At 49.2% G+C, this 12,919-nt stretch overlaps 1 protein-coding gene and 1 long non-coding RNA gene across 2 annotated transcripts; both read left to right on the top strand.

The window, feature by feature from the left end:
• Positions 1-38: 38 nt before the first annotated feature.
• On the top strand, positions 39-3,905 carry LOC143215524 (uncharacterized). The gene is made up of 2 exons (XR_013010394.1): positions 39-2,882; positions 3,764-3,905. It is a non-coding gene; the product is annotated as an uncharacterized LOC143215524 (long non-coding RNA).
• LOC143215521 (uncharacterized) lies at positions 3,866-11,785 on the top strand. The gene is made up of 2 exons (XM_076437684.1): positions 3,866-4,007; positions 7,627-11,785. The coding sequence occupies exon 2, from the start codon at positions 7,665-7,667 to the stop codon at positions 9,651-9,653; it is 1,989 nt and encodes a 662-aa protein (XP_076293799.1). The 5' UTR covers positions 3,866-4,007; positions 7,627-7,664; the 3' UTR covers positions 9,654-11,785.
• Positions 11,786-12,919: the final 1,134 nt, after the last annotated feature.

Genomic DNA, 12,919 nt, shown 5'->3' with positions numbered 1-12,919 from the left:
GCAAGGGAAATTCCTTAACGCCTTCGCAGCCTTTTTCTTGAAGCTTCGTCTCCTTATGGAGCTGTTGGAAAAATCATAGCGTTCACAGCGTCCGTTTTTCAACCCTCTATAACTATTTTATCACAAATCCGTGGTAAAAGGATGTAACTCGGAAGGAATGTAACTTGGAGAGGGTTTGAAAAATGTATGAGGTGGAGTCGAGAAGACTGTGAAATGAAAAAGTTCTTTGGTCGCGACAGGTAGGGGAATAAAAAATTGAACTGTAAACGAGTAGCTTCAGAAACTGCATAGCGTTACAGAGGGTTGATGCGTTCTTCTCGCAGCGTGGAAGAGTTCTGTAAATTAGTCCGTAAAAGCTTGTATGTGTATAAAGATCCAATGTCTGATTACATAGACTATTTGTTGAAAGATATATTATATTCTGTAGCGATTATGCATCGGCTGCGAACGCGTTGGACATTCTAGTAACAAATTGACACTGCGTGTGATTCGGAACGTGCTTGACAATGCATTCTGTACGCAATTTTCCAATACAATGTACAGCAGGGACGTTGCAACGACACATGTACTTCGTTATCGTTACTAGGACATTAAATGGAAATTTGAGCGGGGCAATCGTGAAGCTATTAAAACCGTTTTCAATTTCGTACGAAAGTTACGTTCACCGAGACCAGACAAATTCGGCAACAATTCAAGCAACGTCAGGGTCTCTCTTCGATCCGCTGACTCGTTCTCAATGTCTCGTAAAAATCACAATCGTCGAGACCAAACAATTCAGGGCAACGATTAAAACAACTTTAGGGCCTCGTCGATCTGCTGACTCGTTCTCAATGTCTCGTAAAAATCAGAATCGTCGAGACCAAACAATTTAGGACAATAATTAAATCAACTTTAGGATCTCGTCGATCTGCTGACTCGTTCTCAATGTCTCGTAAAAATCAGAATCGTCGAGACCAAGCCGTTTAAGCGACAATTACAGCAACTTTAACTTTTTCCAATTTCTCATAAAAGTTCCAATCATCGAGATCGAACAATTTCAGCAAGAGCGCGATTACCATCAGACATACTTCCCATAAAAGTTAGTCGTCAAAATCAAACGATCCGAGCAACTTTACAATCGCTATACCCCGCAGTCCCGGCAGTAAACCAAAAACCGTACTATGTATTTTTGTACCACCTCCCCAGAGTATAGTCTCCGATCTCCCAAAACGAAGTTCCTAATGAAAACTTTTATTCATTTCACGAAATAAAAATTAGTTGACAATATTTGCTTTCCGAGTTAAAATAGATATCCGAGTGCGGAAGGTTAAGCTGCGCGCACACGGTGCTCTGAACCCTGTTGCATTTTGCAGATCGTAATTAATCCACCGAATCTATTAATACAACATCTATTTCTCAGTTCGAATAATTCCTTCTTCCAGTTTCGTGAAACTATTCGACAAATCGAAACGAGTCTAACGAATAAAAGATCCTCGACGAAGAAACGATGTAAAAGTAAAGGTCCCGGTTTCCCACGATCCTCCACCTTCCGGTTCCGGCTAAAACCATCTCCGGCGTTCTCCGCATCGATAAGCCAGGTCTCTACCTGGGTGAACGTTCTCGGAGGTGTCCGGATCGATCGAGTCATCGGCATGCTCACGGCAATTAATTCCCCTCGCGTCTTCGGTTAGAGGCGACCCTTGGCGGCCCTTGCAGCCCCTTCTAGTTTCCCGTAAAGGGTGTACCATGCGGAGAATTCTAAAACCGTGGTCGTCGGAGACAGAAGCGGAGGCAGGAGAGGAGGGTTCGCATGTGAGCGGAATCACGACGAGTAAAAGGGCAGAGCGGGGTCGAAAGGTTATGGGGCGGAGGTGGACGTGGGTGTCGGAGGGGTCGAGGGGTTGGAACGGATTTCATTGAACCAGAGAATTCGACGGTGCTGCCCGCGGACGGTCCTCTATGCGGCAAGGGAGTCGAAAAGGGACAGCGAGCCCGAGAGGGAACGGAGAAGGAGAGATCTGTAAAAGAGAGAGAGAGGAGAGAGAGGAGAGAGGTGAAAGAAGGGGAGGTTGAAGCTGCGAGGGTGGGGGAAGCGAGAGGAACAGACACGGGGACACGGAGGCATCGTGTCGGTGGCCTCTGCGGGTAAACTGCAGGTTTCGCGTGTGCCGTGTGCTGGGTCAGGCTGCGATCTGGCTCTCGTCGCCGGGAATCGGTGGATCGGCGAAGTTACAGAGCCAGTGTTCTCAGGTGTGATTCGCTCAGGTGTGAAATCGGGGAAAGAGCAGGGTTGCAGTGTCGGCGCCGGCGGTCGCACGGCGCTCGGGGGATGAAAATGTTCGATGGAGCGGCGCGGTCGCAGCATCCGCTCGCGCGTCTCCCATCGACGAGCACCGCCGACAACGACGACGACGCTCGGAGACTGAAACGGATCGTCGAGAAGACGAGCCTGGAATCAGCGGCGACGACGACGACGACAGTGGAGGGATATCGTTTTGTGTCGGCGGCATCGCCGGCGGTCAGCCGGATTGATTGATCGCCGAAGAGGATAATAGAAAAGTACGCTCGATGCCAGTCGACGACCCCGCGTCGGAACAGGTGGGGGGTGTCCTCTCGTGAGAACGGGCGAACACACATGCTACGCGTGGATCGGGCAGAAGCTGACAAGTGCGTTTCTAGTTGTCGTGTCTGTTTCCGTTTCTGGGCCTCGAAGGGCTTCCTGCTGACTCGCCGCTCCGCTCCGGCCGCGAGCCAAGGTGAACAAAGCCCACGGGGCGACGAGCGGAGAGCAACGAGACTATGGTTCGCGAGTGAAACGGTGCGACAGGATTTCGTGCCACAGCTACCGTTGGGATCTGTGCTGGCCGCTGATTCGACGGCGTACTCGTCGTTCAGGATCACCGGTGAGCCTCGTTTCTGGTCCCAAGTGGCGTCGACTAACCCCCCTCGATTCGATACAGTGCGACACACGCCGTTGTCCTGTGTGCGTGAGTGTGTGTGAGACACAGTGGTGTGCTGCTGGTCATTCAATTAGCTGGTGTCCTTTTTCGATGCTTCCCGGGCATAGAACCATTGGACTATTTACCGATTAGACTACATGTACCAGCACACATTTAAACAGTGTCCTTTTTTTACGAGGAGGGAAGAGGATGTTCCTTGGTCGGAGGTGTTCGTCGCGATCGTGTACGTCGAGCGGGGAAATTATTGGGAGGCTCGCGCGGCCCTCCTCGAGCGGAGCCGAGTTTTACGAGTAATTTATGATCGATATAAATTTCGTGGCGCATTACGCGGGCATACCATTAGCCGAGTCAGCAATTAATATGCCTTAGTAGGCGGCCGGAAGCGCTCGTGCGGCCCGGGACAGGGGTTGGTGTCCTGGAGGGGTTTGATAATTCGCGTTCGTTGCCCGATATCAAAGCGGGCTCTCTCTCGCCGTGTCGACGACGCGACGGGTCGGGTCGAGGCGAGTCGAGTTTCGTCGGGGAACAACGTCGATGCTCTCGCCGTGCTGCGCGTACCCGTAATCGACTCGAAAACGCGTTTGAGCATCGTTTTGTTTGGTCACACCGGCGCGTTGATGCTACGATTTGATTCGTGGACGCCGAACCAGCGAGAGAAAGAGCTCTCCGCCTGAGCAACGCGACCTAACCCAGACCGAGAGAAAAAAGAGAAAGAATTAAAGAGTGGGAGGGGAAGGAGGGAGAGCGAGAGAGAGAGAGAGAAAGAGATAACAAGGAAAAAGAGGTTACATAATCGAGGGATTGTTGTTCTTTGTTTGTTGCAGATTAGAGGGCCGGCGAGACGGAATCGGAGAAGTAGGCCAGGCCCGCGCGCACCGCGGACACCGTACGCCGCGCTTAATCAGAATGAAATCTAAGAACCCTTGGACAATAGGTCCGTGATGCCTGAAGGAGACCGGTCGGCGAAATGAAAGCCCCCGAGAAACAATGGAAGCGTCCACGCAAGCATGACGGCCCCATTCAGACACGCAGACGGCATGCTTAGTGGCGGCCAAACGAGACGATCAAGTAAGAACACCGACGTAGCGGCCCTTCTTCCGAGGAATCGCGTTCCACCGGCTCGGATCGCGATGCACGTCGCCCGATACGAGACTGTTGCACCGCTGCCTGCCACTCTCGCCACCTCCATTTTGTTCCGTAATAACCTTGCATTTCCATTCCGCACGCCGCGATCTCGCCAATATTGGCTCGCCTGGCGCGGCCACGATTCTCCGAGCTGCGAGAACAAATTGTTCCGTCATTGATACAACTTCATATTGAAACAACCAGAAAAAAAAATTTTCTGTTCGACAAGCTAGTCTCTCGAGTAGTTCTATCACTAATTAATTCCCAGACTGCGGATCTTTATGCGAAGCTTTCTATGTCGATCATGGGGACCAGGAGTTACATGTATTCATGTTTCTGAGGAATGCAGAAATTCATGGTCTATTAATTTCTCATTGATCCTCATTAGACTGCGGATCTTTATACTTTCATGAAGAAAGTGGTTCAGTGAAATATACAACAGTAATAGATTAAAAACATTCAAGATTGTTGTAACGTTGTTTTTAACGTAACAAAGTCGTTGAGGGATGAAATCAATTTTCATGTTATTCCTGCTTCGAGCGTGTACACACATTTTAGATTAACTTTCCATCGACCTGGTCATTTATACGGTTCATGAAGAAATTAGTTCAGTGAAATATAGAACAGTAATAGATTAAAAACATTCAAGAATGTTGTAACGTTGTTTTTAATGTAACAAAGTCGTTGAGGGATGAAATCAATTTTCATGTTATTCCTGCTTCGAACGTATACACACATTTTAGATTAATTTTCCATCGACCTGGTCAATTATACGGATCATGAAGAAATTTGTTCAGTGAGATATACAACAGTAATAGATTAAAAACATTCAAGAATGTTGTAACGTTGTTTTTAATGTAACAAAGTCGTTTGGGGAAGGTACACACACATTTTGAATTAACTTTCCATCGGCCTGGTCATTTATACGAAAAGGACCAGACCATTTCCATTTTCCATAAAAATCCGCAGTCCACTAATTATCGTGGATCGAGACACAACTGGCGGAAACAAGCACAAGCACCCTCAATTACAAACCGCGTCGAATCCTCTATCACTTCGAGCACACATCGCTCGCACGGAATATCACTTTTTAATCGATACCGCCTGACGGAAGTTTGCCTTCGGGAACCAGGAACCGGGAGCAGGCAGTCTACGAATTAAATAGGATATTAAATCTGTGTTTAACTTTGCTGAAATTTTTCGCCGCTATTATTCGCGAGCGGATTCACAATCAGAAGCACGATATTCATGATCGAAAGTCGATTAATCTTCAGTCTCCTCGATATCTCCACGAATATATTAATATAATCGTATCTACGCCGAGATGATGCGCTGCATGTCAACAAATCGGTTCCACCAAGTGCTCGTTGCTCCGTATTAATGAGCCATCCTCAATTTCCACATCCATTAGCTTTGAGGAAAATTCATCGAACAAAATCGGCGAGCGATTCTCAATTTTCCATCTTTGATTTACAATTTTCTTTAACGGTCTCGTCCTTTGTCGAGGGATTCAGCGGCGGTCGAACGATTTTCGCGGATCGAGGCACGCGACGGGGGAGGTAATTGATTCCGCGTTTCTCCGATTGTATTTCCGCAGCATTGAAAAGTATACCGTCCATAATGCATTCATCCCTTTGTTTCCGATTTTAACTCGCCCATCGACTTCGCGAGCACGCGGCGCGTATCGAATCGAATCGAGTCGCTTCGCTCTCCGCGGTCGCTCCCGCGGATTTCCATTGCCGTGTTAATATTCCGGATCGCGTAAACAAATTGTTAATCTGCCCGCGGGTGTACATCGTTATCAACCGGTGTTCCCACGCGGCCGTACGATTAAAATCTCCGAGCACTCGTTACAATTATCGTCGTTACGCCGACGTTACCCGCCGGGATCGCAGGACATTTCGAGATAGCAACCAGACGAGATTGCTTTCGCGAGAAGACCGGTCGCAAAAATCTTCGGGATCGAATGCGGTGAATTCTCTTTCGTCGTTCCTCTGTGTGTACGTGCGCGCTCGCGGAAAAAAGTTGGTGCCCTCGGGTAGCCAACAAAATGCCCTTAGTTCTGTTTAACCGGTAATAAAACGCACGAAATAAAGTCCCCTTTATTCTACGCCCCTTTCCACAGGAAAAACTCCGCGCGGAGCTTTCACATCTCGTAATGGAAACGGTCTCTTACATTCTGTTTTATTCACCTGCCAGCGACAGAACGCCCCTCCGCTCGCGAATCGTTTCACGCACGTCCGGCATAATTACTAATTAGAAAAATTGTAACCTCGCTCCCTCGAACACGTTTTTTGTCGCGCGAACAGCTGCTCCGGGAGTTCACGGCTGTTAACGCCGTCGTTTATCGCCGCGATCCTATCTCGACCGAGCTTCACCCCAGTGATTATTGAAAATTACAAAATTTTGCCTTGTAAATCGACGCGAATGATGTAGGCTGGAAATTTCATCGCTCTTCACGATTTTTGATCATTTTGTCCTAATAAAAAATTGAATCGCTTGTACCAGTTCCGGAAAAGTTGTTCCGGTTGGAGCAGCACTCGATCGATGAGATAGAGCTGAATTTTGCGAGCGAGATCGGACACCTGAGCTCGCGTCGCACTCGAAATGTGCTTTTCGGCGCAACCAGTATAATTCAGATTCGCCCAGCAGAGGAACAATAATAACAAAGAGTACCGGTGGCTGTTGTAATCGGGAAATATATTCGGATTCGCTATTAAACCGAGGATCGAAGCACAGCGACGGGATATCAAATTGACGAGTGCGTGCGGCCAAAGGGACGTAAACAGGCGTTGTCAGGTGGAACGCGGCCGCGAGCTCTCTGTTGCTCGCCGAGAGGGTCGAAGCCGAGCTTACATTTGTTTTTGAAATGATCATTGTCGACAGAGAAATTAAAATCGACGAGAGAGAAAACGAGAGCGGTGTGTGTAAGAGAGAGAGAGAGAGAGAGGGATGAGAAGAGCACGTGTGTGCCGTTTAATCAACAGCGCACAATAACGCGTTAAGTAGCGCCGCTTATGTCGCGGGAGGGCCGTGTTTAATCCGGAAATTATCACGCGTAATTTTACATGCTAACGCAAATGGGCTAAATGACAGAGTGGTCGGCCCAACAATGCAGAAGGTTTCAAAACGTTCCTCGTGGATTGTTGTGCTTAATCATCGCACGAGCACCTGACCCTCCAACGCAACGGATGATTATTGTAATACCACCGGCTCGGGCCGATGCTTTCTTTTTCGACTAGTCCTCGGAATTGATGAGCAAACGGGTTCGTTACGTCGAAAATCAGAGGGGGTTACAGTTTATCTTCGGCTTCGTTCTCTGTAGCGAGTAGTTTCATCGCTGCAATACTTCTTTCCAAATAAAAAAAGAGCTAAGAGCTGTTTTGCAGTTGAAAGAATCGAAATTGCTTATTCCCGAGCCTCCCTATGCGACTTACTGATGGAATAGCCCGTGTTACGGACTTCCGTAGAACGTTCATACACAAATTGGAGACCGCCAATCCTCTTCCCATCCGTCCCAGGCTTCCGCTGCGACCTGCTGATGCGATTTCCGTTGTTGCAGACTTCTAATCGGCGAGGGGAAGCGAAACAGACAGTGGCATGTTAGGTCCAAAGCGGCACCCTCTCCGAGGGAACCTCCTGCTGTCCCTGTTCTTCTTGCTGGGCACGTACGCGTTGCTTTCGCGAGCAGCCGCGTTCCCGGACTGGACCGACTGTCCAGCCGTGTGTCGTTGCAAATGGACGTCGGGTAAGAAATCGGCGCTGTGCCACGACGCCGGTCTGACATCGTTGCCCGCGTCCCTGGACCCGGACATGCAGGTGCTGGACCTGTCCGGGAACAAGATCCCGGCGCTGCAGTCGGAGATCTTCAAGCGGTCGGGCCTGCTGAACTTGCAGAAGGTGTTCCTGAGGAACGCGGGGATCCGCGACATCCACGCGGACTCGTTCCGCAACATGACGATCCTGGTGGAGATCGACCTGTCCGATAACCACGTGGAGACCCTCGAGTCAGGCACGTTCCTGGGCAACGAAAGGCTGAGGATCCTGATCCTGAGCGGCAACCCGTTGAGCCGGTTGCGTAAGCACCAGTTCCCCGTGCTGCAGCATCTGCGTACCCTCGAGCTGCAAAGGTGTAAGCTCTCGGAGATCCATGGCGAAGCGTTCGTGCACTTGGTGGGCCTCGAGTCGCTGAGACTCGATCAGAACGAGCTCGAGTACGTGGACGCGCCAGTGATCTCGAACCTGCCTCGCCTGAAGACGCTGACCATGGACGCGAACCGGTGGAGCTGCGACTGCAGACTCCGCGACTTCCGGAGCTGGCTGATCTCCGACGTGCCCAACAAACTCTATTCCGTGCCTCAAGTGTGTTCGTCGCCGCCGCGGCTCCAGGGTCGCAAGTGGGAGGACGTTAAACCGGTCGAGTTCGCTTGCGAGCCTGTGGTCTACGTCCAGGCAAACAGTATCCAGGAGGAAGTGAACGGTAACCTGAGCCTGGCCTGTCGAGCCACCGGAGATCCCGAGCCTGAGGTCTGGTGGCAGTTGAACGGCGGCCCAGTGAACGCCACTAAACTAACCGATCAGTCTTATTCGGGGACGTACGTGTCCTACGCGACGTCCGAGATCGGCTACATTGAGCGGTCCACGGTCGGCAGGGACAACAAGGTGACCGACAGGTGGAGCAACCTGACGGTGTACAACGCGAGCGACGGTGACGCGGGGGAGTACGCTTGTTTCGCGAAGAACATCGCCGGCCTGGCCAGGGACACCGTCAGTGTGGCAATCCCGCGAGTGCACACGGCCCCCACGCTCTCCCAAAGTGACAATTGGCTGTTGTGGGTCAGTCTAGCTGGAGGCGGGGCCGCGGCTTTGTGCGCCTCGATCTCCGCGGCTCTGTTGGCCCTTTGTGTGTGTGGTGGCTCCCGGCGGCAGAGTGCTCGCGAGAAGGTCAAGCTACAGGGTAGCACCAGCTTCGGCGACCAGGAGAAGAAGCTGCTGGACCTCTCGGTGACCACGACCACGCCCGGGAACAGCAACGAGCAAGGCAGCGGTCACGGGAGCATCGTCGAGGCCTACAGCTCCGGGGACTTGGAGCTGGCGGAAAGGGGGTCGATCTGCGATCCCATGAGCGCCGCCACCGTCACCATAGAGAGACTCCGACCGGAGGTGACCGGTGGCGCCGCGAACGCGATCAGATCTGTCCCCTGCGCCGCCATGTTTCCTCCACCGCCCCCGGAGTTCACCAACGGTGTCCTCCCCGCTGGGATCTTCGGGAACATCTTCATCTCCGTGTCCGTACCACAGGACTCCTCCGAACGATGCTATCCCGACTTGCTCGACCTGCCTGTTCACGGCGGCGTGGTGAACAAGTCGAGCACCGCCGTCGCAGCAGCCTCCAGTGTCTCCAGTTTCGCGACACTACCACGGCGGGCTCTGAGAAACACAGACCTCTGCTCGCCTTACGACAATATGGGGCCCCGTGTCACAGCCAATGGCAGCTCCGCGTTCTCTTTGACTGACGTGGATCTACGGTTATCGCCGCCACCGCCCCCGCGAATCATACAACCCCCGCACGAGTTCGTTTCTCTGTAAGGACCCGCACCGACAGCCCGATAAACGCCGGCTTTCGAACAAATAGTCGGTATACTTGTTCGGAGCTGATCCGTCGCTTCTACTCCCACGTTCAGTCGCCTACTTCCACGTCCTTGCTCACCGTTCCGGCTCGCTACCTCGGAAACAATAGCTTCCACACGTGTCGAGCCTATCTTATAATTAGAACCAAGTGGAATATTCTTTCTTTCTCGAACGATTTTAACGCTGACATTTCAAATCCGAGCTACTCGATTTTCTCGTAAATGTATAAATTACGAGCCCTTCGCACCCCAAGGGAACGTCGTAGATCCAGCCATCGCCTAAGGTGCCCCCCTCGAGAGGACACGGAAAGATCCCGACTATAAACTTTTATTCTGTAAAATCTGTGCCAATGAAATTTCGTGCCAAGTCCTGTCCGAATGGAGCAATTATTTTCATGAATAATAAGTATACAATCCGTTCGACCTGCTGGGAGATGGTCTGAAAAGTCTTTGAGTGCGAAGAGCCGGGAAATTCAGCGTAGATCTTGTAGCGTTATTTTCGAAATTCTTCAGACCTGATGAAATAATTAAGAAAAAAGAAAAATGTGTGTGTATAGTTTCTGTATGTTGCAACGAATGCATATTCCTCATTTTGCATATGAATCCGTAGCACGTTTATCATTCTTCTCTCGCGAGTCTAATATTTGTTTTACGAAGTGCGAGTGGTTCTCGGACGGTGGGCAAGGGTAAAACGGTGTGTCGTTCGTTGTGTTCGTTGTCGACAGTTCTCCGCGCTGTATTTTATACGGTGAGCCGTTGGCCTACCAGGTAAGGCAGCTTCTCTGTACACTTTATTTATCGTTTCCTCTCGCCGCGAGATTATCCCGATTGTTCTGATTTCCATCCGTGAACGGTGTCGGTTCGTACGAACCACTTGGTAAGCGAGCGGCTCACGTTTTTAACCACCAAAAAAACCAATCCGCAAGCGTACATTGAGTATGGTTGTCTGCATACAGGGACCTAGAACGTTTGTATCTCGTGCGTATATTAAAGACGTCCGGCAGGTTTACGAAAGTAGTATACAGAATATTTGATCGAATCCACTCCAGTTATGTCTGTCCATCCTACTCGATTATGTAAGACATCGAATATCGGGACTGCGCGTTCCGCCCATTGAAAATCCGACCGCAGCGAATCGATATGAAATATTCTGTTTAGCGCAACGTGTCTTCCCAATCGAAGTGTGCGACAAAGAGGTCCAAGGGTACTGCTCCGTTCGTTTCACATTTTAAATCGTTCTTCGTCCAGCAACATGAAAATCACTGTTCAATTGCGATAAGCATTTCAGTTTCTGCCTCGCCGAATAAACTGCTTCGATTTCAGTGGGACTTCTCTGGACACTGATTCGACAGTCTGCGTCGGGCACGGGCGCAGATTGCCCCGTGGGGCACCGCGCGGCTCCGCCAGAGTCGCGAGCACCGAAGCCACGCCCACCGGGGGAAAAGTTACTTTCCCTCCACAGTGAATTTACTGAACTTCTGCTGGAAAATCGAGAGTCTCTCGCCGCTGTGATGTGGCGTGTGCCCTTCGGGGCAACGAAGAGGGCTCTTCGATCGTGCCTGGCCCTCGCTTAGAATCCCACGTGCACCGTCGAATCGGAGATAGCGGTGCACGGGGCCAAGGAACGCGCAGTTTCGCGAGACAAGAGCCCGTTTTGTCCGTTCGCTTGTCTCTGGCTTGCATGCTTGGTCGGCGTACAATGGCTGCCTGCAGAAAATGTGTGTACGATGAGAGCGTGTGTCACCCTAGATTCTAAGTCTCTTCTAGCTGCCAATATCCATGGAGCCAAAAGGTGGTTTGTACATAAACAGAATCCCGAGGGATCCCTCGATCCGTGTCGCGTCCCGTCGCGTCGGGAAACCAACGACCGACCGGGAGAAAGGAACGAGGGGTAAACGACGAAGTAATGTTACCGGTTATCTCCCTAACTCATTCTCGAACTGTATCACTAGTTTGTTACCGTACTCTACGTGTGTACATATTTGTTATCGCAGTACACGTATTATAGCGTGGCCGGCCGTGGCGCGTCACGTCGCGCCGGTATTCATTATGAACACTTTGTCAATTAATAAAACGATTGAATTTTACACACATCGCGTTTTACCTCCGATTTATTCCGGCGCACCGACCCGACCATCCCAGGCTTCATACTCTCGTTCGCAGACTCTTTCATCCTCGTATAAACCGACACAAATGCCAGCAGCTCTCTACTTGAAATTTTTGGAAGCTTCAATTTATATAATTTTCCTGGCCTCGGGGAACCGAAGTAAAAAATTTATGTTACACGTGCTCTCACACCGTCTTCAAATTTTTATTTTTTACAAGAACAAATGACCCGAGGTTCAATTTATTCAATCTTGTCTATCCCCCTGGGATCCGAAATAAAAGTTTGATGTTGCACCATGCGCTCAAACCGTCTTCAGGTTTTTACTATTTTTTACCACGCTTATACAGTAGGGAGCATAACTGATTCCACACACTTTAAATCAGAATAACTTTTTTATGAATGGACCGAACGACTTCAATTTCTCTGTAAGGCTAGAAGAATTAGTTTATTAAATGACGTCTAAGTTGAAAAAATGCATTTGCTCGGAATTGTGAAAAACAATACTAAAAATTGATTTTTACAACTTTTTTCGCTGGCCCGATAACGAAAATTTAAAAAATGTGCTTTGTCAACTCGTATAAATTATATACGCTCTGGAAATTTCATTGAAATTGGTTAATTGGTTTACGAATTATAAACGATCAAAAGTGGTAAAAAGTACGAGAATCTTGAAAGATTGCAATTTTTACCAAAATTTCAAGCAATTAGTTCAAAATTTCTTCTGTTGCAAAATTAGCGTCGGAATAGATAGAAAAATTTCATATAAATTTAAATAAAATCGTGACATTAATCACTATAAAAATAAAAGCGTGGAACGCGCGCCCACGAAGATTACGTCAATATAGTTTAGCGCTCCACGCTTTTATTTATAGTACTAATGTCATGATTTTATTTAAATTTATATGAAATTTTCTATCTATTCCGACACTAATTATTAGATTATTTATTTAATCAAACAAATTAACTTATTGAAGTTTTATTAACACAACTACGAGCACACAGAAAACACGTATATTTGATTTAAATATCACACGTCAATTGAGAATCATTCAGGCTAGAAAGCATTGAATCGATCGTTCCGTGAGTGAAACAATAGATTCATTTTGACATATTTCAAC

This window comes from Lasioglossum baleicum, chromosome 14, assembly GCF_051020765.1.
Source record: "Lasioglossum baleicum chromosome 14, iyLasBale1, whole genome shotgun sequence".
In the NCBI taxonomy this organism is placed as follows: domain Eukaryota; kingdom Metazoa; phylum Arthropoda; class Insecta; order Hymenoptera; family Halictidae; genus Lasioglossum; species Lasioglossum baleicum.
Note: the sequence above shows the minus strand (reverse complement) of the source record. Positions and strands in the feature narration are given on the sequence as shown.

Excerpts from the sequence above, each read along its gene's own strand:
- LOC143215521 (XM_076437684.1), top strand. The coding sequence starts at position 7,665 with ATGTTAGGTCCAAAGCGGCACCCTCTCCGAGGGAACCTCCTGCTGTCC.